General features: G+C 48.7%; 1 protein-coding gene, 8 non-coding genes and 2 pseudogenes across 9 annotated transcripts; all 11 read left to right on the plus strand.

The window, feature by feature from the left end:
• Positions 1-4,773: 4,773 nt before the first annotated feature.
• LOC149354815 (uncharacterized) lies at positions 4,774-5,502 on the plus strand. Its single transcript, XM_089577557.1, has one exon. It carries the CDS (start codon positions 4,783-4,785, stop codon positions 5,500-5,502), a length of 720 nt encoding a protein of 239 aa, XP_089433683.1. The 5' UTR covers positions 4,774-4,782.
• Positions 5,503-5,597: 95 nt separating this feature from the next.
• Positions 5,598-5,669, plus strand: TRNAE-CUC (transfer RNA glutamic acid (anticodon CUC)). The gene has a single exon. It is a non-coding gene; the product is annotated as a tRNA-Glu (tRNA).
• A 5-nt stretch (positions 5,670-5,674) lies between these two features.
• TRNAQ-CUG (transfer RNA glutamine (anticodon CUG)) lies at positions 5,675-5,746 on the plus strand. Its single transcript has one exon. It is a non-coding gene; the product is annotated as a tRNA-Gln (tRNA).
• A 78-nt stretch (positions 5,747-5,824) lies between these two features.
• Positions 5,825-5,896, plus strand: TRNAE-UUC (transfer RNA glutamic acid (anticodon UUC)). Its single transcript has one exon. It is a non-coding gene; the product is annotated as a tRNA-Glu (tRNA).
• Positions 5,897-5,901: 5 nt separating this feature from the next.
• Positions 5,902-5,973, plus strand: TRNAQ-CUG (transfer RNA glutamine (anticodon CUG)). The gene has a single exon. It is a non-coding gene; the product is annotated as a tRNA-Gln (tRNA).
• A 3,531-nt stretch (positions 5,974-9,504) lies between these two features.
• Positions 9,505-11,792, plus strand: LOC149354820 (uncharacterized; annotated as a pseudogene).
• Positions 11,793-11,947: 155 nt separating this feature from the next.
• On the plus strand, positions 11,948-12,019 carry TRNAQ-CUG (transfer RNA glutamine (anticodon CUG)). Its single transcript has one exon. It is a non-coding gene; the product is annotated as a tRNA-Gln (tRNA).
• Positions 12,020-12,174: 155 nt separating this feature from the next.
• On the plus strand, positions 12,175-12,246 carry TRNAQ-CUG (transfer RNA glutamine (anticodon CUG)). The gene has a single exon. It is a non-coding gene; the product is annotated as a tRNA-Gln (tRNA).
• A 132-nt stretch (positions 12,247-12,378) lies between these two features.
• LOC149354823 (uncharacterized) lies at positions 12,379-13,729 on the plus strand (annotated as a pseudogene).
• Positions 13,730-17,330: 3,601 nt separating this feature from the next.
• TRNAE-CUC (transfer RNA glutamic acid (anticodon CUC)) lies at positions 17,331-17,402 on the plus strand. Its single transcript has one exon. It is a non-coding gene; the product is annotated as a tRNA-Glu (tRNA).
• A 5-nt stretch (positions 17,403-17,407) lies between these two features.
• On the plus strand, positions 17,408-17,479 carry TRNAQ-CUG (transfer RNA glutamine (anticodon CUG)). The gene has a single exon. It is a non-coding gene; the product is annotated as a tRNA-Gln (tRNA).
• Positions 17,480-23,460: the final 5,981 nt, after the last annotated feature.

The raw sequence follows: 23,460 nt of genomic DNA on the forward strand, positions 1-23,460 counted from the left end.
TCCGGGCTGCAAAAGCGGCTACCGGAACGATGTTAACAGTTCGGAGCGCCATTTTTTCTGTGCCCCAAGCAATGAGACGCTTCGCTCGGCGTGGAACAGAGCGATTCTTCGTGCCGACCGGGAACTCTCTGCAAAATCCAAGGTGTGTGATTTGCACTTCCATGAGCAGGATATCTTGAGTTATGTGGGTAATGAACAAGGATGTGGGTAATGAACTGCCTCCTTCTTCGTATCGCAAGCCCAAAAGCTTACAACCTTCTGCGAAGCACGAAGCTTCCCCTTCCAACGACCAGCCGCCTAAACCAAATTCTTTCTGGTGTACCTTGTGAGTATGGGTACAACGAGGTTGCGCTTGAGTCCATCAAGGCCTTTTTCAAAGATGTACGTCCTGTGGAGCGGTGCGGCACTCTTGTATTGGACGAGATCAAATTACGGGAGTCGGTCGATTTCAACAAATCAACGTTGAAGTTTGATGGATTCGTCAACTATGGAGGCCATTCAGGGGAGCAAATTGCTGCTGACCATGCCCTAGTGATCATGTTCATACCCCTTTTTCATCGGTGGGTGCAGCCAGTAGCCAGCTTTGCTACCAGAGGTGCTGCTCCAGGCTTTGAACTGGCCAAAATAGTTATGGAGTCCGTGCTCAAACTTGAAGGCTATGGTGCTACCATCATAGCTGTCGTGAGCGATGGCGCAGGAAATAACAGGTCGATGTGGTCTCACGTCGGTATATCAGGCAAGCTGTGTCAACCAATCAACAACATCCCGCACCCGACACTTGAAGAGGGACGTTCTCTTCACTTCTTGTGCGACGTGCCACATATTGTCAAGTGCGTAAGAAACCATCTTTTGACCCACAAGTTTGGAAAGGTAATGCCCGTCTAACTTTTCAGAAATTTCTCTTACATGTGAACGTTGTGATGTTTCACTAACCTGAATGCTTGCTTTTTTTTGCTTTTTGTAGGCTGGTTCTGACTTGGTGAATTTCGAGCACTACAGGAAACTTCACGACATTGAAGAGAAAGAACAGCTAAAGGTCGTTCCAAGGTTGACGGCATCTCATGTGAATCCGAAGAAGCTCGAGAAGATGAACGTCCGGCTTGCAACACAGGTATGACAAGTGTGCCTTCTGCTTTGTATCATCTTTTTGCAGTTGCTATCTCGGCACGGTAGCAGCAAAGCCTTTGCCTTGAAATGTACTGTCCACTCTGATCATGGGTTTTAACTGAAACATATAGGTGATAATGAACATTGCTCTCAGCTATTCAGCAGGAGCGTCGCTGTGGGCCTGAAGTTCTACCGGGAGCAACAGAAACCTGGCTTTGAGGGTACAGAAGGCACGGAGAGCTTCACAAGGCGGATGAATGACCTCTTTGATGCATTAAATGTCAAGTGCCCAGCCGAAGGCATACGCAAGAATTCGCCACAACTCAAGGTACAAAAAGTGTTTTTATGTGCTTAGGGTGTCTACTAGTTCAAAACGACATGCTACATGCCATTTCACTTTGAAATTCAGGTGATCATCGACTTCCTCGACATGCTGAACTCAACAGAAAAGGAGAGTGTTAAGAATAACACAAAGCTGTTTGCCTCTCAAATGACGACCGAATCTCTTCGAGTGACGCTAATGTCAGTCCTCGACATCGTAACTTGGCTACATGACAAGGGCGTCAGATATGTGCTGACTGCGAAGCTCAACCAGGACCCGTTAGAGGTAACCCTTATCGTGTCTCTTTGTTTTGAAATTACCATGTTTTGGCGACTGTGTCCAAAGACTGACCTCTTCTTTTTTGTAGTGCTTCTTTGGCGTGGTGAGAAGCTTCGGTGGTGATGAAGACCACCCTACAATCACACACTTTGGGCAAATTTTCAGGCTCCTGAGCCTTTACACACCATTAAAAATGGCACTGAAAGGCAACTGCTCCGGAGATGCTGATCCGGTTCTTGTGACTGTGGAGGAGACCCTTAGCAAAAAGAAGTTGGAGGCTTTGTCCCGAAAAGAAGATCATCAGCGGAAGCTCGCCGCAATTATTAGCCAGATTGACCTGCAGGAGGAGGCAGACGCTGATTCCCTCCAACAGAGCGGCAGCCGCCCTTTTGCATCTACAGCTGTTCTCCACTATCTTGGCGGCTACGTTGCTAAGAAGTCTGCGGAGATGACGGACTGCAGTGACTGCCATGCTACTTTGGTAGCTGCATCAGATGTTCCACCGGCAGCCATTCTCACCGAACTTAGGTCATTTGTGCCTGGCGCTCTGAAGAACCCCTCTGGAGCCCTAACTTGTACGTTGTCAGGAATTGAATGTATTATACAGCGGCAAACAAAGTCTAACAAGGTGTTTGCTGACTTGTTCTGGACCATCCTAGGAGAGCTGTCAGAGAATACGCTCAGTCGTGTTGGGTGCCCAATGCACTTTCAGGAACTCAGTGCACGAATCATTCAGTTTTATTTAGCCACGCGCATGCATTTTTATGCTAGGTTCCTGGAGCAGTGGCGGGGATCCAGCCTTGAAGTAAAAGCAGCGAGGAAACGTGGCAAGCTGCTTTAGGTGTAAATGGCCCAAGTGGGCTCAAATCATTTGGCCTAGATTATCTCCCTTATGATAAGGTTTATCTTAGTTATATACGTGGGCCATACGGTTGTTTTTTACTTAATTTTCTTTAATAAAATGTTCGTTGATTCACAACAAAGTTGGGCTGTTATTTTTGTGGGTCGCACATTTTTTTTTTACAATGTGGTCTATAACTGCTCCAGATCAAAGTGATTAGGCCACAGCACAAGACCCAGAAATCGCGCCGCGACTTCTGAGCTCTGCAATTGGCCCTGAATTGGTATCGGCATAAACAAGCGAACGTGTGCTGGGAACACATTGCTTCTGCCGCACGGGGACGCGAGACCAGCCCGTAAAGCATGAAGGATGGACCGACTAAGAGAGCTTCAGCGCTGTCAGAGAATACTCTCAGTCGTGTCAGGTTATGCCTGCACTTTCAGGACCCTGGTGCACGCGTCATTCAACTTGATTTAGCGACATGCGTGCATTTTTTGCTAGGTACCTGGAACAGCGCCAGGGATCTAGTCTTCCAGTAAAAGCAACGAGGAAACATGACAAGCACCTGTATGTGGATACCGATTTTGCCTACTATCACAAATACCACAAGGAACAACGCGAGCGAGCGTGAAACGCACACAAGCTGCTCGTCTGCACGAACGCTAGGCTACGGCGGGGCGTCTGCTGTGGAGCTGGATGGAGCGGCGCCGCCATCTGGCGGCGGGCAAGGGAGTGGAGACACCGGCAGTAAGGGCGCAGGCGGAGAGTTTGACAACTGAAGCTAGTCTAGTAACGTTGAGCAGAACCATACAGCAAGCATTTGTTGAATATTTTAGTGAGTTGTTAGGACAGGAAAGAAACGTTGAAGGAGAGTTTGAAGCTGACTTTTTACCGCTTATGTCAACGCTTGATGAGGAGAAAAAAGCAAGACTTGAAGAACCGACAGTCCGGAAAAGCACCTGGACCGGACGGGTTAACTGCAGGTTTTTACAAAGCCTTTAGGGCATCACTGGCCCTTCTTTTACATTGTGTAATATCAGAAGCGTATGATAAGCAAAGAGTGTCGCTGTCCTTTGGCACTTCGCACATTACTCTAATTCCTAAAACTGATGAACCTGAACAACGCCTGTTGGTGGGGTCCTATCGCCCAATTAGCCTCACCAACGTAGACTACAAAATATTCACCAAGGTACTAGCAAACAGACTACAGAAAGTGATTACTCTTTTGATAGGCCCGCACCAAACTTGTGGCATCAAAGGCCGCACGATAAATACTAACATTCATGTTACCCGCAGTGTTCTGGAGTGTTGCGATGCTTTTGAAGGTCGTGTTGCTATGCTGCAACTCGATCTGGCAAAGGCTTTTGATCGAGTGTCGCACGCAGTTTTGTTTTGCGTCCTTGAGCACACCAATGTGGGCCGAGTGATACTGGATGGCGTTAAGATGTCATACGCATCTTGTACGACGCGTGTCATCGTAAATGGCAATCTTACCGAGAGCGTGAATGTGCACTCATCGGTGAGACAAGGTTGCCCGCTATCACCGCTGCTATTTGGGCTGTACCTTGAACCGATGTGTTTAGCTCTGCTTCAAAGTGATAGGGTGGTTGGTTTTAAGCTTCAGGACGCTCATGTTAAGGTCCTAGCCTATGCGGATGACATCGCTGTTTTCTGTTCAGATAAAGATAGTATACGTGAAGTTGTTACTATTGTAGGGAAATACTGCAAACAGACTGGGTGCCAAATTAACTGGGAAAAAAGTTCAGGCTTTTGGCACGGGCACTGGGACAACAGGCCGGAATACTTCGCTCTGATGAAGTGGTCGCTATTGCCTACAAAGTACCTCGATGTACCACTGTGCTGTTACCGAGACACTAAGCGGTACTGGACAGAAGAAACAAATCGAGTACGTGAAAAAGCGGAAGGATGGCAGGGCAGAGATTTATCTATGTTTTCGCGAGCTAGTATCTGTAACGTTTTTCTAGTTTCCAAAATATGGTATATCATGAATGTTTTGCCTGTGTCCCGTGTCAATATCCAGAAAGTTTATCGTGTTTTTGCTGTTTTTATTTGGACTTCTACTTGGGAATGAATGAGCCGCACAAATTTGTTTCGACCTCTCAGAAGCGGAGGCTTGGGTCTCGTTCATTTAATTCTACGCCAGATAGTATCGCGGTTTCTATATTTTCGAGACTAGCATGACCCGTTTTTGCGAACTGTTTTGCAAGTGAGGATGCGTAAAATGTTACCCCAGTTCATTGTATCATCCTGCACAGAAGCAGGTACAGCAATCACTGGCTACCTACGCGAGACGGTATGTGCGTTTAGAATGTTGAGTGTCCGATTTTCGATGGAATATCTTTCTTCCGTTTCAAGACGTCAACTCTATGCAGACCTCCTTGATATCATGTTACCTGTGCCTGTGTACCGTTCTGTGTACTATGGAGGTCCTGGAAGCGACGTTTTAAAAAGAGTAAGGCGGATGCCAGTTAAAGCAGCGGCGAAATCCTTTTTCTTCAAATTACATACTGGGACACTTCCAGTGAAAACTTGGCTTGAGAAAAAAGGAATATTTGTCCCGTGGACAACGAATTGTCTTCTGTGCAAGAAACCAGAGACAATTGAACATATTTTCATAGACTGTTGGGACCCAATATTTCATTGGGATGTTCTTCAAAGAACGATAAAAAAGGAACTCCCAATAGATCCCTATGGCATCCGATTTCTACCTGTCGACAACAAAGAAGTACCGTATGATATGATAATGCTCCTTGCCCTCCATAGTTTATGGAAGACCAGAATGCAGGTACGGCACGCAGACGTCAATACACGTCCCGTCCGAGAAAACTTCATTGAGACCGTGGCTTATATCAGAGATGTATACCGAGCCCAATCTAATCCTCCGGATTGGCTGAATGTACTTGACGATTTGGTTACTATGAAACAATTTTAAACCACACGTGTCGGCCAAAGGACTGGCGGCACTTTTATCATTGTTTTGTTTATGATCTGTATTGTTGTTGTGAGCCTGGCAATAAAGAAAAAAAATCCGGCGTGGTCTAGTGGCTAGGATACCTGGCTCTCACCCAGGAGGCCCGGGTTCGATTCTCGGCGTCGGAAAATTTGGTCTCATGGTGTAATGGTTAGCACTCTGGACTCTGAATCCAGCGATCCGAGTTCAAATCTCGGTCAGACCTGCTCTTCCTTTTCTTTTTTTTCCCAGTTTTAATGTCATCCGCGCTTCTTGTGTGTCCTCTTGCTGCTGTTCACCGTGTTCCGGCGTGGTCTAGTGGCTAGGATACCTGGCTTTCACCCAGGAGGCTCGGGTTCGATTCCCGGCGTCGGAAAATTTGGTCTCATGGTGCAATGGTTACCACTGTGGACTCTGAATCCAGCGATCCGAGTTCAAATCTCGGTGAGACCTCCTGTTCCTTTTCTTTTTTTTGCCAGTTTTAATGCCATCCGCGCTTCTTGTGTGTCCTCTTGCTGCTGTTCACTGTGTTCCGGCGTGGTCTAGTGGATTTCCACTTCCGGCCCGCGGCAGCGTACGGACGTGTGATGACGGGCTCCGTAGGAGCGGTACAGCGGCCGTGTCTGGCCGCGGAAACAGGTTTTTTGAAGCTGAAAACGAGTACGAGGTCATCCTACCAAGTTTGCCTACAGGTCGTATTGTTTTTAATACAGTTTTTCTTCATGGTGACATTCGTGCACGACCGTATCGCGTCGAGGATTTCCGCGACGCATTGGCTCATGTCGAGTTGCTCCCTGACATGACTGCCTTGGGGGCGTATCGGATGAGTCACGTGTGGGCGGTGACTTTCGCAATGCTCGCCGCTGGGGAAATTCAGGGGAAGGAACGTCGGTGTTTGATAATTGATCCAGCAAACCAAGATGTTCGAATGAAGATTCACTGGCTGCTTCCTGGGGTGCCAGACGAAGACGTGCGAGCGGCCTTTGTGCCGTACGGAAAAGTAACTGAGGTCAAGGCTGAGCGTTGGCGCGTACAAGGCGTCACCGGCAAAGGGACGACAACGCGCCTGTTGTCTCTTTCCCTGAAAGCGGGAGTCAAGCTGGACGACTTGGCGCGCATCAGGTGAGCATCGCTGGTGAATTGGCCCTCGTTGTGGTGCCGCGCAGGGCCACCCTCTGCTAGCGCTGCCGTGGCAAGGGTCATGTTCGGCGGGAATGCAAAATTCCGCGGTGTGGTGCGTGCCGTCGTTTCGGGCATGAGGAGAGTGAGTGTGCGCGAACGTATGCCAGCGTGACCGGGCTCTCTTCTAACGAAAAAGCGTCCGAGCTCATGATGGACGAGCTGGACGCCGAAGAAGCTGCGACGGGAAAGACAGACAACGCTTTGGAGACATTGGTGCCCGTTTCAACCAGTGTCGAAGAGCGGAGCGGGCGGCTCAAGCCCGCATCCAGTCTGCTGCAAGACGGATTGTCTGAAGAGACGGCTGCTTTGTTGGAAGACGCCGCTGCCCGATCTAACGAGGCTTCTGCGAACGCTGAAAGCCAGCAGGAGGAAATGGTGGTCTCCATGGCTGCAAGTAGCAGTCAGGCTGGAAAGCGACCACGAGAAAAAAATTCCGATGCACCGCATGCCCCCGATGAAGGCGCTGAAGAACCACCGACGAAAGCTCCTGGAGTGAGGCATCCGTCTTTCAAGCCGCGGCCTAACGTTCCGCCCGACCCGCGAGAGGCGGCCAAGCCGCCTCCGTACTTTTCGATCGACCGCGTGCACCTGGGAGCCCTCGCGTGCAGCGGGAGCATCGATGGACAACCGGCAGCGTCGCCTTGCAAGTTGCCTAGTCAGCGCAACCATAGACTGTTGTGAGTCCAGCGACGTTTCTGCGCGTAGCCTCCTTGTTCCCAAAGTAAACAATGAGCGGTACAATTTGCTTTGAAAAGAAAAGATGGAGGGGAAAAAAGATGCAGCATTACGTATAGCCACGCTTAACGTGAGAGGGCTAGCCGCAAAGCGGCGGCAGTATCAACTTAACCGTCTTCTTCTAGAAAATAACATCGACATTGCAGCTATACAAGAGACAAAAGTAGAATCTGAAGAGCAAACTCCGCGCATGTTGTTAACTTTTCGATCCAGATATGATATCTGTGTGAGCCATGCCGTTGGAACTTCTGGGGGTGTTTTGCTGATGATGCGAAACAGTATTGGCATTGTTGTAGAATGTGTATAACTAAACGCAAGTGGTCGTCTTGTAGTTTGCGATTTTTTCTTTGCTCAAATGAAATGCCGAGTAATCTGTATATATGCCCCGAACAAACAACAAGAGCGCAGAGTGTTCTTTGAGGAACTTGTTCCCCATTTCAGTGCCGAGCGAAATTGTGTTTTACTTGGCGACTTTAATTGTGTTTGCACGCCTGAAGATAGAGCAAGGAGACAGCATGTGCGCGACTACAGCGCTTCTTACTTAAACACGCTGGTCACAGAGCAGAAGTTAGAAGATATAGGTTTGCTGCTATCAAATTCTAGTCTGCGCGCGATTCCCACGCTAGACTTGATAGGGCTTACATATCCGTAGCCCTTGTGCCAATGTGTACCCATTACATGGTGAAACATGTATCATTCAGTGACCATAGTCTGGTTATGTTTACACTAGTTGCAAAACAAAGGAATTCGCGCTTTAACTGGCATCTTTGGAAGATGAATAACGAACTTCTCGAAGACGAGAGCTTCGTTAGTAAGACACAAGATAGCATAAGAGAAGTACTGACAAGTGGGGCAAATAATTTTGTTTACGCGTGGGAGTGTTTCAAACAAAGCGTTAAGATAAGCGCAATCGAACACAGTACTGCAAAACAACACAAAATAAAACAGGCAGAGAAGCAATTACAATGCCAGCTGGATCTGTTACTCAGTCAAGAATGTGCGCAGCCGGGACTGCGCAGTAAAGAAATCAGAGAAGTTCGGAGGCAGCTGGAAGTGCTAGACAATGCTAAATACAAGGGAGCAGTTATACGGGCATGGGCAGAAAAGCTTTGGGTTAGCGAAATGTCAACGAAGAGGACACTAGCGGACAAAAAGAGCTACGCAGCGAAAAATGATATCCAAGAGATAAGATTCGAAAATGCCCTCACCCGAGACAAGGAAGTGATTAAACGGGCGTTCGTTGAACACTACGCTGAATTATTTGGGTGCAGCAAAAAACTGGCAGAGGGTTTTGAAAGCTCGTTTTTGTCGCTCATGCCAGAACTCGATGATGAAAGAAAATCAATTGTAGAGGTGCCAATTAGTGTCCAAGAAATTGAAAAAGCCATAGATGATCTTAGTCCGGGCAAGACACCTGGTCCAGACGGGTTGAGTGCGGCTTTCTATAAGCGGTTCCGACAAGAAGTGGCAGACGCGCTACACGCCGTTTTAATGGAGGCGTACGAAAAGAAAGAGCTGCCATCGTCTTTCCGACGAGCGCACATAGTCCTAATTCCAAAGAGCAATGATCGCGAGAAGCAGCAGTCGGTTTCGTCTTTCAGACCTATAACGTTAACGAATGTGGATTATAAAATCTATATGAAGGTGCTAGCCAGGAGATTGCAAACTGTCATCAAAGATATAGTGGGACCCCATCAGACTTGTGGCATCAAAGGAAGGACAATAACTACTAACATTCATATCATCGGGAGCATTTTAGAGTGTTGCGACGTTTTCTCAAGACGGGCAGCAGTGTTACAGGTTGATCTGGAAAAAGCTTTCGATCGCGTCCATCACGGCACACTTTTCAGCATATTAGATTACGTAAACTTGGGCTCAGTGATTTCGGATGGTGTCAGAATGGCATATAAGGGGTGTTTCGCGAATATTGTAGTAAACAAAAAACTCACTGATTGTATCGAAATCCATTCTTCTGTCAGGCCCTTATCCCCCTTACTCTTTGCCATCTATCTGGAGCCGTTTAGCTTGAAGGTGCTGTACAATAAAAGGGTTAGAGGCTTCCGGCTAATGTCAACAGAAGTGAAGGTGCTGTCATACGCTGATGATATTGCTATTATTTGCGAAGACAAAGAAAGTGTCAGGGAGGCCCTGAACGATGCCACATCATACTGCCGATGTACCGGCAGTGTTATAAACTGGAACAAATGCGTGGGTTTCTGGCAGGGAGCGTGGGAAGACACTCCTTATTTGAAAATGTTCAGTGGTCAGACGCGCCTACAAAATACCTAGGCGTTACACTTCAGCACTAAAAGGACACGACACAGTACTGGCAAGAAGAAACCGAGCAGGTCCGTTTGAAAACAACAAAATGGGGTGGCAGGGATTTTTCCATTTTTGCTCGCGCAAGTGTGTAACCTTTTCATTGTCGCGAAAGTGTGGTACGTGCTGCAGGCGATGTTTGACAAGAATGTGTGTTCAGAAGCTGCACAGAGTGTTAGCTGTGTTTGTGTGGGGATCAACCTGGGAGCGAACGAGCCGCACCAACTTGTTTCGCTCAGTGCAGAACGGTGGGTTGGGTCTTGTGAATTTGTTCTTAAGGCAAGTTGTCTCGATATTCATGTTCCTGCGTGACCAAAATGATCCCTTTTTGAGGACAGTGTTGCAGGTGCGGCTGCAAAACTTTTTACCCGAATTTCTGGTGTGTGCGCGCGGGTTTCTTCGTGGAGGTTTGCATGAGCATTTGCGTGAAGTCGTTGGAGCTTTTAAAATACTGAAAGCGCGTTTCTCGATGCAGTACCTTAGTGGGGTAAAACGTAGGCGGATGTATATGGACCTCTCAGATATGATGTTACCAGTGCCAATTTATCGCATAATGAATGGTGACGGTCAGGGTGGGGATGTTCTTAAAAGGGTTAAGAAGACGGCCGTGCGACCATCGGTGAAAACTTTCTTTTTCCACTTACATAGTGGCACACTCCCCTTGAAACCACGGTTGGAGGAGAAAGGGATATACAGGGTCTGTTCTGAAAGTAGTAGGACTGGTTTTTTCCTGGGCGAACGGGCGGACGAGAGGTTGTCTGCGCGTGCAGGATCGTTGAAGGGGGATATTGGGAATGCTGGGGAAAATCGGCAGTCGGCTCTTGGCCGTTGAAGAGAGGAGGTCGCTTGTACTGTGTACCCCTGTCGAAACGTCTCGTCACGCAGAATCATCGAGCGTTTACTGGATCAGCGATACGCGACCAAATTTTGAGTGAATCTTGGTAAAACGGGCAGAGAGACTCACAAAATGAATAAGGAGGCCTACGGTGACGCTTCCATGGGTAGATCAGGTGTTTTTTGAGTGGCACAAGCTGTTCCGAGAAGGTAAGGAAAGGCTGGAGGAAGACGACCGCTCCAGACGCCCTTCGACCAGCAAGACCAACGAAAATGTGTAGCGAGTGAAACATTTACTTAACAGTGATCGTAGAATGAGTATCAGAATGATTTCTGATGACTTGAGCATTCCTCAAACCCAAGTTTTTGAGATCGTGACAGAAAACTTATCCATGAGGAAAGCGTGCGCGAAGTTGGTGCCGGGAGTGTTGTCAGAGGAGGAAAAGGCCAACCGGTGGATCTTCTTCATCATGTGAACGAGGACCCCGATTTTTTGTCCAGCACAAGGCGGCAACGCTGCCTCAGCCCCCCTGCAGTCTCGACTTGGCCCCGGCAGACTTTTTTCTATTCCCGAGAATAAAATCGACGCTCAAGGGGAAACATTACGGATCGGTAGAGGTAGTTCAACAGGCCGTGACGAGGGAGTTAAACAGCACTCCGGTCCAGGCGTTCCTGGAGGCGTACGAATACTGTGAAACTCATTGGCAGCAGCGTGTCGGTGCGGAAGGGTGCTACCTTGAAAAATTGTAATCGTTTGTACTATTCTCTTGAATAACTTTTGTTTAAAAAAATGAGTCCTACTACTTTCAGAACAGACCATGTATGTCCCATGGTCCACAAACTGTATGATATGCCGCAAGCCTGAAACTGTAGACCATACGTTCTTGGACTGTTGGGATGCAGTCTTTATGTGGGACATCCTGCAAAGGACGTTAAAGAAAGACCTTCCAGTAACGCCGTATGGCATCCGTTTTTTGCCAGTTGTCAACGAAGGTGTACCGTATGATCTGTTCACGCTGTTAGTACTGCATGGTGTATGAAAGACACGGATGGGTGTCCATCACGCAGATGAAAATGTGCTACCTGCTAGGGAGTATTTTGTTGAGAGTATTGCTTACCTGAGAGATATGTATAAGGAACAAGGCGACAAACCTGAATGGTATACTATTCGGAATGAACTTGTTGCCCTGAAATGGTTTTAACCTATGAGTGCTGTCGTTGTTCAGATAGCACCTATTAATGTTTTGTATTTGATTTTCCTGTCTAGTCGGCAATAAAAAAAAGGCGTGGTCTAATGGCTAGGATACCTGGCTCTCACCCAGGAGGCCCGGGTTCGATTCCCGGCGTCGGAAAATTTGGTCTCATGGTGTAATGGTTAGCACTCTGGACTCTGAATCCAGCGATCCGAGTTCAAATCTCGGTGAGACCTGCTCTTTCTTTTCTTTTTTCTGCCAGTTTTATTGCCATTCGCGCTTCTTGTGCGTCCTCTTGCTGCTGTTCACCGTGTTCCGGAGTGGTCTAATGGCTAGGATACCTGGCTCTCACCCAGGAGGCCGGAGTTCGATTCCCGGCGTCGGAAAATTTGGTCTCATGGTGTAATGGTTAGCACTCTGGACTCTGAATCCAGCGATCCCAGTTCAAATCTCGGTGAGACCTGCTCTTTCTTTTCTTTTTTCTCCCAGTTTTATTGCCATTCGCGCTTCTTGTGCGTCCTCTTGCTGCTGTTCACCGTGTTCCGGCGTGGTGGTCATTCTACTTCCGGCCACTGGCGTGTACGGACGCAGGATCATGAGCTCCCACGGAGCGGCGATAGCGGCCGTCGATGGCCGCGGAAACAGGATTGAAGATAAGGAAGGACAGGAGTACGAAATCGTTTTGCCTACGTTGCCTACCGGTCGTGTTGTTCTAAACACCGTGTTTTTGCACGGCGACGTGCGAGTTAGGCCCTACAGGGTCGAGGATTTCCGCGACGCCCTCGCCAACGCTGGTGCGCGCCCCGACGTTGTGGCGTTGAAGGCGTATCAGGTAAACCACGTTTGGGCGGTTGAGCTCAACAGCACCGAGGCAACGAAGAAGTTGGCAGCGTTAAAGGAACTGGATGTCAAAGGACGGCGCTGCATTATCATCGATCCTGCCGACCAACAGGTGAAACTACGGCTGCACTGGATGCTGCACGGTGTAGCCGACGACGACATTCGGACGGCTCTTGCGGCTTTTGGGAATGTAACGGAGGTGACCCGGGAGCGTTGGCGTGTTTCAGGCGTCAAGGAGAAGGGGTCTACAACCAGGACTGTTCTCCTGAAGCTGAAACCCGGTATGAAGGTTGACGACCTGCCACACCAGTTACGCGTCGCCGGCGAGTTGTCCCTTGTTGTGGTGCCTGGGCGGCCTATGCAGTGCTTACGGTGCCGCGGCACGGGTCACGTTCGACGTGAATGCAAGGTACCCCGGTGCTCCAAATGCAGGCGTTATGGCCACGGTGACAGCGAGTGTGTTCGCACATACGCGGTGGCTACCGGTGCGGTATCGAGAGACGACACGGCAGAGCTTCTGATGAACGTCGTCGAGGCGGAGGAGGCGGCGAAAGGAGCCGTGGAAGTTGGCAAGGCTGCCGGGACGACCGACGCATCAGGGCCTCCCAGCGGAGACATTTGTGGACCCGGCAACCAAAGGAAGCCACTCGAAGAGGAAGAATTACCTTCGAGTCAGGCGAGCACGTCGGCAGACGGGGAGAACGTCTTGGCAACTAAGGACGCCGAGCCAATGATCAGCGAGGAACAGCAGGACCAGAGCTCCGCCCGTTCAGTGAGCGGCACCGCCCCAGCCAAGCGCCCTCATGGCCTGACCGACAACGAAGGGGACAAGGCGGCAGCTCTCAGTGGTGAGGAGCCGCCAGCAAAAACTGCTCAATCCCGACGGTCATCTTTCAGACCGAAACCCAACGTTTTGGCGGACAAGCGTGCCGGCGATAAGGCAGCCCCGCGGCAAGGTCAGGGGCCTGCACCGGATGGCTCCGGTGGCAACGACGGCGTCTAGCCATGCGCTAGACGGGTGGGGTAAGCACCATGCTCTTGGCCTCTTCACTATTTGCGACAATGGCTTCTGTAACCCCGTTGAAAGTAGCCACACTCAATGTTAGGGGCTTGGCAGGAAAGAAAAAGCAAAGCCAAGTTTACCGGCTTTTAACAGAGCACGATATTGACTTACTGGCCGTGCAGGAGACAAAAGTAGAAGGGGAAGAAGAGACCGGGAGCATGGTGCGACGTTTCACGTCTAGATTCTACGCTGTAGTGAGTCATGCGATAGGTACATCTGCTGGCAGCGTCCTTTTTGTAAAGACGTTGCCGGGTCTTGTCGTGCAAGCTCATTTCTCGTGTCCGTCAGGTCGCTGTGTCGCTATCGATTTTACATTGAAGAACATTGAGTGGCGAATTGTCTGTGTGTACGCACCAAATGTTACGGACGAAAGGGATGCGTTTTTTCAAAGTGTTGAACAGCGTCTTTGTTCCGAGAAACAGCTTATCGTCATGGGCGACTTGAACTGCGTCCTAAGTGGCTGCGATAAGACCAGTGCAAGGGTGTTCAGGGACGCAAGCACGAAGATACTGTCGCAAATCATAGATAAATGGAACCTTGAGGATGTGGCAGAGTGTTTGCAAGGCGCGCGCGGCGTGAAGTACACACACTTTCAGAGGACAAGCCATGCTCGGCTTGACCGCATTTATGTATCGCTGGATGTGATTCCAAAATGTAACAGTTACCATGCAGTGCCGGTGGCTTTTTCGGACCACTGTTTAGTAGTATGTGGGATAGGATTGAAAAAACGGGGCAGTGCTTTTAGTTGGGATATGTGGAAAATAAATAACAAGGTAATTAAGGACGATGAATTCAGCTGTGCAGTAATTGAAGAAATAAGCAAAATAGAGCCTAGTAGTGAACTGAGAAAATGGCAACAGTGGGAACTTTGCAAAGAACAGGTTAAAATTAAAGCAGTCGAACGATCTAGTGCCATTGCGTACGAAGAGAATCTAAACGAACGCAATCTAAGATGTATGCTTGCAAAACTGCTAGAAAAGGAAAGTGAAGCGCCAGGTAAATGGATCGATGACATTAGGAAAATAAAGCAGAAAATTCAACTAATAGAAGAGGACCGTTATCGTGGAGCATTGGTGCGGGCCAGAGCGGAAGATATAGCAGCAGTGGAGACGCCGTCGAAACGAGCGTTGGGAATTGAAAAGGCTCATGCTCGGCGAAATCACATTGATAGCATAGAATGGGGTGGCATCTTATCAGACGAAAGCGAACATATACAGCGTGCGTTTTTTGAATACTATGAGGCGCTCTTCGCATTACAGGATGCAGACATAAATACGTTTAAGAACAGGTTTCTTGGGGCACTGCCGCGACTCAGCGACGAGCAGAAAGACGTTTTAGAGCAGGCAATAACCGAATCAGAGGTAGAAATGGCAATAGACAATTTAAATTCTGGGAGGTCACCAGGACCAGACAGGTTGGGCGCGGCGTTTTACAAATCATTTAAGAGCAGAATCGCACCAGTGTTGAAGACGGTATTTAATGAAGCTTACGACGTACGTGAATTGCCTCCGTCTTATGGTAAATCACATACTGTCCTAATTCCGAAAACGGATGAAGCTGACAAGTTACGACACGTAACAGGGTACAGGCCAATTGCTCTCACAAATGTCGGTTATAAAATTTATATGAAGGTGTTGGCGCAAAGGTTACAGAGTGTAATCCAGGAAATTGTTGGCCCCCACCAAACGTGCGGGATAAAAGGCCGGTCTATTCTTTCTAACATACACAAGGCAAGATGTGTGCTCGAGTGCTGTGATTTTACAAATAGTCGCGTTGCCATCTTGCAGCTTGATCTCGAAAAGGCGTTCGACTGTGTCGCGCATAAAATTTTGCTGTGCATACTTGATTATGTGAATGTTGGGTATGTTATCCGGGAGGGAGTCGCCTTGGCGTATCGGAACTGTACGACGAGATTGACTGTTAACCAGAGTCTGGGGGGCCCCCATTCGTGTGCAGCGTTCGGTACGTCAAGGCTGCCCCCTCAGCCCTCTTCTGTTTGCTATCTACATCGAGACTTTGTGTTTAGACATCATCGAAAACGAGAGATTAACTGGTTTTCGACTGCAAGCTTCGGAGGTGAAGCTGCTGGCATATGCGGATGATTTAGCGGTTTTTTCCGTTAATCGAGAAGGCGTAACAGAGGCCGTTGAATGTGTCGCTGAATTCTGCAAAACCTCTGGCAGCAGAGTGAACTGGTCTAAGTCAGTGGGGCTCTGGCACGGAGCATGGCAAACGACGATGAACCACTTTGCAAACGTACCCTGGGTGAAGACCCCAACACAGTACCTTGGAGTACCGCTAGAAAGCTATCGCGATAGCGAAACATATTGGAGAGTGCAGACCCAGGATGCGCGTGAGAAGGCGGAAAGATGGAAAGGAACATGCTTATCAATTTTCCCTAGAGCCACCGTGTGCAACCTTTTCTTTATCAGTAAGGTGTGGTATGCGATGCAAGTGTTGCATTGTGGAAGAATGAGCATACAAAAGCTACATCGAATTTTTGCTGTTTTTGTGTGGGCTGCACAATGGGAAAGGTGCAGCCGGACGAATTTGTTTAGAAAAGTGAAGGATGGTGGAGTGGGTCTGGGACACCTTTTCTTGCGGCAGATTGTTAACAGATTTATGTTTCTGCGTGATGTCAGTGATCCGTTTTTGCGCACCGTGTGCCAAGTAAGGCTGGGGCGCGCGCTGCCTGACTTTGTTGTTGCAACCGAAACCCTATCGGGCGGAATTTTTGGGTACTTCAGAGAAGTTGTCGCAAGTGTCCGATTTCTCTCAACGAGGTTTTCCAACGAATATTTATCTACAGTGAACAAGCAAAAATTGTATAAGGATTTATGTGAAGTTGTCTTGCCGGAACCCATGTATAGGGCCTTGTACAGTGGAGGCCCTGGAAGGAATGTGGTAAAGAGGGTAAAGGGAATGCACGTTGACCCAGGGGTTAAAACTTTTTTTTTCAAGTTGCACACTGGAACGTTATCAGTCAAAATGTTTTTACAGGATAAGGGCTTATTTCTTCCGTGGGGTCATCACTGCCTTATCTGCAAGCAACCAGAAACGATAGATCACGTTTTTCTGCATTGTTGGGAAGGGGTTTACTTTTGGGACGTACTTCAAAGGACTATAAAGAAACAATTTCCACTTCACCCCCATGGAATACGGTATCTGCCCATTGAAAACGAGGACGGAGTACCTTTCGATCTGATAATGTTGCTGGGCCTCCACAGCATTTGGCGCGCGAGAATGGCAGGATATTACTGTGATCCCGACGCGAGGCCAGCATGAATTTATTTTCGTGAAACTGTGCACCGTTTTGTTGAGAGTGTCAAATCTGTTGGCGAGGCTCCCGAGTGGCTGTCAAGGGTGGAGCCTTTGATGGCCCTAAAGGAATTTGAATGTGACGAAGCCAGCCCCTGGCAGGCTGACTATATCAACACCAAGTGTTCATTGTGTCCCGCCATTTTGTTGTGTAATGTCAAATCCAGGCAATAAAGAAAAAAAAAAGTGCAATGGTTAGCACTCTGGACTCTGAATCCAGCGATCCGAGTTCAAATCTCGGTGAGACCTCCTCTTCCTTTGCTTTTTTTGCCAGTTTTATTGCCATTCGCGCTTCTTGTGCGTCCTCTTGCTGCTGTTCGCCGTGTTCCGGCGTGGTCTAGTGGCTAGGATACCTGGCTCTCACCCAGGAGGCCCGGGTTCGATTCCCGGCGTCGGAAAATTTGGTCTCATGGTGTAATGGTTAGCACTCTGGACTCTGAATCCAGCGATCTGAGTTCAAATCTCGGTGAGACCTGCTCTTTCTTTTCTTCTTTTTGCCAGTTTTATTGCCATTCGCGCTTCTTGTGCGTCCTCTTGCTGCTGTTCGCCGTGTTCCGGCGTGGTCTGGCATTCTACTTCCGGCCACCGAGCGTGACGGACGTGTGTATCATGGACTCCCAAGGAGCGGATTTAGCGGCCCAGCCGGGCCGCGGTATCAGGAGTACGATCAAACCGAACGAGGACTACCAGCTGATTTTGCCGAATTTGCGAACAGGTTCGAGCGTTTTGCATACTGTTTTTTTGCATGGCGACGTCCAAGCCAGGCCATACCGTGTTGAAAACTTTCGTGACGCTCTTGAGCGTCTGTCATTGCTGCCGGAAGTGGTTGCCCTCGGGGCATATCAGATGCATCATGTTTGGGCCGTGACATTCTGCAATGAAGAAGGAAAAAACAAAATGCTACAGGCGGAGGCGTTCAACGTTAAGGACCACCGCTGTGTGGTCATTGACCCATGCAACCAGGGCGTCAGGCTGAAGCTGTTCTGGCTGCTACACGGCGTGAAAGATGACGACGTGAAGGCAGCTCTGGCGGCTTTTGGAAAAGTGACCGACATAACTCGGGACAAGTGGAGAGTCAAAGGCTGCGTCGACAAGTCGTCTACTACGCGCTCAGTGGCATTGAAGCTGAAGGTGGGCGTTACCATCGAGGACTTACCGCACCAGCTGCGTGTTGAAGAGGACGTCGCACTCGTCCACGTTCCTGGCAGAGCTCCGCTCTGCCTCCGGTGCCGCGGCACCGGACACATACGTCGGGAGTGCCGTGTGCCACGTTGCGGGCTCTGTCGTCGCTTCGGCCACGACGACGCCCAGTGCGTGCGAACATATGCTACCGTAGCTGGTCCTTGTCGTAGGGATACTACTGAGGAGCATATTATGGACGAAGTCGACGCAGTAGAGGCGACCCGTGAGAGTCGGGAAGACGCAGTACCGAAAAGCATAGCCTCAGAAAAAGCAACGCTTCCCACGGAACATGAGGCTGCCAACTCAGAAGAACCGCCTGTGCCTGACACCAGAACTGAGGCGGACGCGGGAAAAGCAGATGATGCTGCGGTAGGTGCAGCTGAGACGGTTTTGGAATCGACCGACGAGAAGGACGTTGACACGGAGATGCCCGCGGCGTCAACTTTGCCAGCGAAGAGGACGCACGACGAAGCTGATGACAAGGCGACGAGCTACGACGGGACGGACCATGAGGAACCTCTTCCCAAAGCGCCTCCTGTTCGACGTCCGGCCTACAAGGCCAAGCCGAACACCCCTCCTGATCGTAGGACTTCGTCGGGTGTCCCTCCGCCTTAGCAGAGGTGCCTTGCAGGGTCTTCGTGTTGGTAACCCGGTCTTCGATCGGGTTCAGTGCTGACACCGCCGTACTTTGCAAGCTGGAAGGATTTTTGATGAGGTGAGCTGCAAACCGATGTCACTTTGAGAGCAGCGAATCCCAACCATTTAGATGGTGCCTCAACTAACATCTAGCTTGCGTATTGCCACACTGAACGTGAGAGGTCTTTCTGCGCGAAGAAGGCAAAATCAGCTTAAACGTCTCTTGTTCGAAAACGAAATCGATCTGTTGGCTGTTCAAGAGACAAAAATTGAAAGCGAAGAGTTGACAGATGCGATGGCAGAAATTTACCGTGCACAGTTCAGTGTTTGCGTGTGCCATGCAAAAGGAAAGTCGGGAGGGTGTCTGATTTTAACTCGAAACTGCAAAGTCGCTGTGGAAACTGTATTTTCCTGTGAAAGTGGCCGGATTGTAGCATGCGATTTTTACTTTTCTGGTGTAGAGTGGAGAGCTGTGTGTGTATATGCACCTAATAGAATTCCCGAACGAGATGCCTTTTTTCGCCGTGTTCAACCCTTCCTGCTGACAGAAAAGCGTGTACTATTGCTTGGAGATTTCAACTGCGTGTGTAGACCTGAAGATAGAGAGAGAGAGAGAGAGAGAGGGAAAGGCAGGGATGTTAACCAGAAAGGATTCCGGTTGGCTACCCTGCACAGGGGAAGGGAATGAGGGGAATTAAAGAGGAAAGAGAGAAGTAAAGGGAAATAATCACAGTCTGTCAATTAAGGCAGTCGCTCTCAAAAAGCGAAAGAGTGCCTTGTAAGCCTTGATGGCAGTTGACTGTTGTGGCCACGGACCGAGGATCTTGGCCTCTGTGAAGGGGCGAGGGTCCAGGCGGTCCAGAGCACATCGCAGCTTATGTCTTTCGGCTACAAAGGCAGGGCACTCACACAAGATATGGGTGATTGTCTCATCACAGGCGCAGTTCACACAAGAAGGGCTGTCGGCCATCGCGATCCGGAAAGCATACTTATTCGTGAAGGCAACACCGAGCCATAGGCGACACAGTAGTGTTGCTTCACGACGCGCTACATTACACGGAAGACGGAGGCGCAGTCCAGGGTCCAAAGTCCTGAGGCGACGGTTGCACAACTCACCAGAGTTCCACGCTGAAAGTGTGAGCTCCAGCCTCAAAGAACGAAGCCCACACGCTGCGTCAGCTCTCGTTACGGGGATATTAACGGGGATTCCATCATTGTGGGCAGAACGGGCAGCTTCGTCAGCCTGATGATTGCCATGAATGCCGCAGTGGCCCGGCAGCCACTGGAAAATTATGTTATGTCCTTTCAATGTGGCGTCATGGTAGAGCTTGCGGATTTCGGCAACGAGTTGTTCGTGCGACCCACGGCGTAGTGCAGTTTGCAGGCCTTGAAGGGCTGCTTTAGAGTCGGTGAAAACTGTCCAGTCATCTGCAGATTCCTGACTAATGAACTGAACTGCAGCCCGTAGGGCAGCTAGTTCTGCACCAGTTGAAGAGGTGAGATAGGTAGTCCTCACCTTCATTAAAATAGACCTGGCCGGTATCACCACAGACCCAGCAGAGCTTGTTGAAGTCACTGAGCCATCTGTGTAGACATGTATGCGGTGTTTAGAACAAGCAACAAAACCCTGCAGGACACGAGTGCCGAGCTACTGTCTGAGATGATTAATGAAGCAGAATTGGAAGATATTGGCATTATAATGCAAGGTTCAGAACAAGCACAGTACACGCATTTCCAAGGCGTTAGTCACGCAAGGCTGGACAGAATTTATGTTCCTTCTGAAGTTGTGCCCTTGTGTTCCCAGTACCAGACTGTGCACGTCAGCATCAGTGGTCATTCTTTAGTCGTGATCACACTTGGGGAGAGGAAAAGGACTGTCAAGTTTAGTTGGGAATTATGGAAATTTAATGACTCATTGTTGGAGGATGACGAGTTTAGCAAGAAACTAAAAGACTCAGTCAAAAGCTTGTTAGAAAAAGCGACAGACTTTATACAAACATGGGAACAATTTAAATGCGACGTGAAAGTGGCCGCTATAGAAAGAGCATGTGTTTTAAAGCGTAAAGAAAAACAGCAAGAAAAGGAACTTCGTACCGAGCTTGATTTCATGCTCAACATGCAAGGCGTCAAGCCGGGGTTGTACAGACAAGAAATAAAAGAGACCAAAACTAAGCTTCAACTAATAGATGAAACGAAATATCGAGGTGCTGTGATAAGGGCACGCAGCGAAAGATTTTGGCTTGGGGAGACGCCCACAAAAAGGGCGCTCAGCGACGAAAAACAGTATGCAGTTTCGAAAGAGATAAAGGAAATTTGTTATCGCAATGACGTAACTTCCGAATCTGAGGTGATTGAAAGGGCGTTTCTGGAATATTACCAAAACTTGTTCAGCCTTAAAACGCCTGATGTTGAACATTACAAAACTGCATTCCTGTCGCTAATGCCAAGAGTCGAGGAGGACCTGGCGCAGGTACTTGAGGAGCCCATAACGGCAGCAGAAATCGAAGCTGCAATACAGCAGCTGAGCTTGAACAAGTCGCCTGGGCCGGACGGCCTCGGTGCCGCACTTTACAAGGCTTTGAAAACAGAAATGGCAATAGCATTGCAGCGCGTAATAAGCGAGTGTTACGAAAGAAAGTTAACTCCGCCGTCTTTTCGAACTTCCAACGTGGTGTTGATCCCAAAATCGGACGACCCGAGTAGGTTGCAGTCAGTTGAGTGTTACCGCCCAATCAGCTTAACTAACGTAGACTACAAAATTTATATGAAAGTGCTAGCCGGACGACTCCAAACAGTAATTAAAACCCTTGTTGGCCCACACCAGACCTGCGGCATAAAAGAAAGATCCATTTTTACTAACATACACGTAGCTAGAAGTGTCCTTGAATGCTGTGATGCAACGGAGGGTCGTGTCGCCATGATGCAACTGGACCTGCATAATGCGTTTGATAAAGTTGTGCATGAAATTTTGTTCGTGCTTTTGGAACATGTGAATGTAGGATGTATCATCACTGATGGCGTGAAAATGGTTTATGATGGCTGTACATCAAGGTTCATAATTAATAACCGCCTGAGTAATAGTATTCCTGTCTTGTCGTCAGTGAGGCAGGGTTGCCCTCTTTCTCCACTGCTTTTTGCACTTTACCTGGAGCCCTTTTGTTTAAAGCTGTTAACTACGCAAAACATTCGAGGTTACGCCTTTTGTCATAATGAAGTGAAGGTATTGGCATATGCAGATGATATAGCAGTGTTCTGCAGAGACCAGGAAAGCGTGCAAGAAGTGGTGAGACAAGCCGTAAATTTTTGTGATGCAAGTGGCTGCGCGATAAGCTGGCAGAAATGTTTTGGTTTTTGGCATGGAAAGTGGCAGGCCACGCCAGAAGTATTCTGTCGAATGAAGTGGGTAGACACGCCAGGAAAGTACCTCGGCGTGCCGCTAACCAACTACAGAGAAAGCAAAGAATATTGGGCCCATGAAACCGAAAGAGTCAAAGCTCAGACAAGCAAATGGGGCGGTCACAACTTTTCCATGTTCGCAAGAGCTACGGTGTGCAACATGTTTTTAGTAGCGAGGATTTTTTACGTTCTGCAAGCGTTAACTTTGCCAAGGACTTCAGTGCAAAGGTTGCACAGAGTGTTTGCAACATTTATTTGGGCGTCAACATGGGAACGTACCAGCCGATGCAATCTGTTCCACAAGGTGCGGAACGGGGGGCTAGGGTTGTCAAATTTATTTCTGAGACAGATAGTCACTAGATTCTTTTTCTTGCGTCAAGATAATGATTTTCTGCGAACTGTTATACAAGTGCGATTGTCAGAATCACTGCCTGATTATGTTGTGTCATCTATGTGTGCAGGGCGGAGTGGGTTAAGTGCTTTTTTGCAAGAAGTTGTTGCAGCAGTCCGTATTCTTCGGTCAAAATTTTCCGATGAGTATCTAACCATTGTAACAAGGAAAAAGATGTACAAGGACCTGCTTGATGTGTTTCTGCCAGTGCCTGTTTATCGCAGTGCTTATCTTCTGGGTCCCGAAAGGGATGTGCTAAAAAGAGTCAAAAGAATGCCGGTGAAGCCTTCAGTGCGTTCTTTCTTTTTTCAGTTGCATACTGGAACCCTCCCAGTGAAGCCATGGTTGCAAAGCAAAGGCCTTTTTGTACCTTGGTCAGTAGAGTGTCTTATTTGCAAGAAAGTGGAAACTATAGAACATATCTTTCTCGACTGTCATGACGCTGTTTTTCTTTGGGATGTGTTGAAGCGCACACTGAAAAAAGATTTCCCCCTGACTCCTTTTGGAATACGCTTCCTACCATGTGCAGAACCAGGTGAAGTGCCTTGCGACCTGCTAATGTTGCTCTGCATCCACAGCCTATGGCGTACGCGAATGGATGTCAGGCATGAACATGTTGTTGTGAATCCGGCTCATCAGTATTTCATTGAGAGCATCATGTATACTCAGGAAGTTTTCGGACAGCAAGCTCCTCAGCCTGAGTGGCTGCCTGTCCTCGACCAACTAAAATCATTTAACCCTTTTTATCATCGTGCACTAGCTAGAAACTGACCTGTGCTTTTATTGTCATGTCATTGTATTTTTGTTTTGTTTGCCCGGCCAAGTCGGTAATAAAGAAAAAAAAGGCGTGG

The sequence above is a fragment of the Amblyomma mixtum genome, chromosome 3 (genome assembly GCF_055824585.1).
Source record: "Amblyomma mixtum isolate Tamu chromosome 3, ASM5582458v1, whole genome shotgun sequence".
NCBI lineage: Eukaryota > Metazoa > Arthropoda > Arachnida > Ixodida > Ixodidae > Amblyomma > Amblyomma mixtum.

Bases quoted from the DNA above. Each gene is read 5' to 3' on its own strand.
- LOC149354815 (XM_089577557.1), top strand. From the start codon at position 4,783: ATGCGTAAAATGTTACCCCAGTTCATTGTATCATCCTGCACAGAAGCA.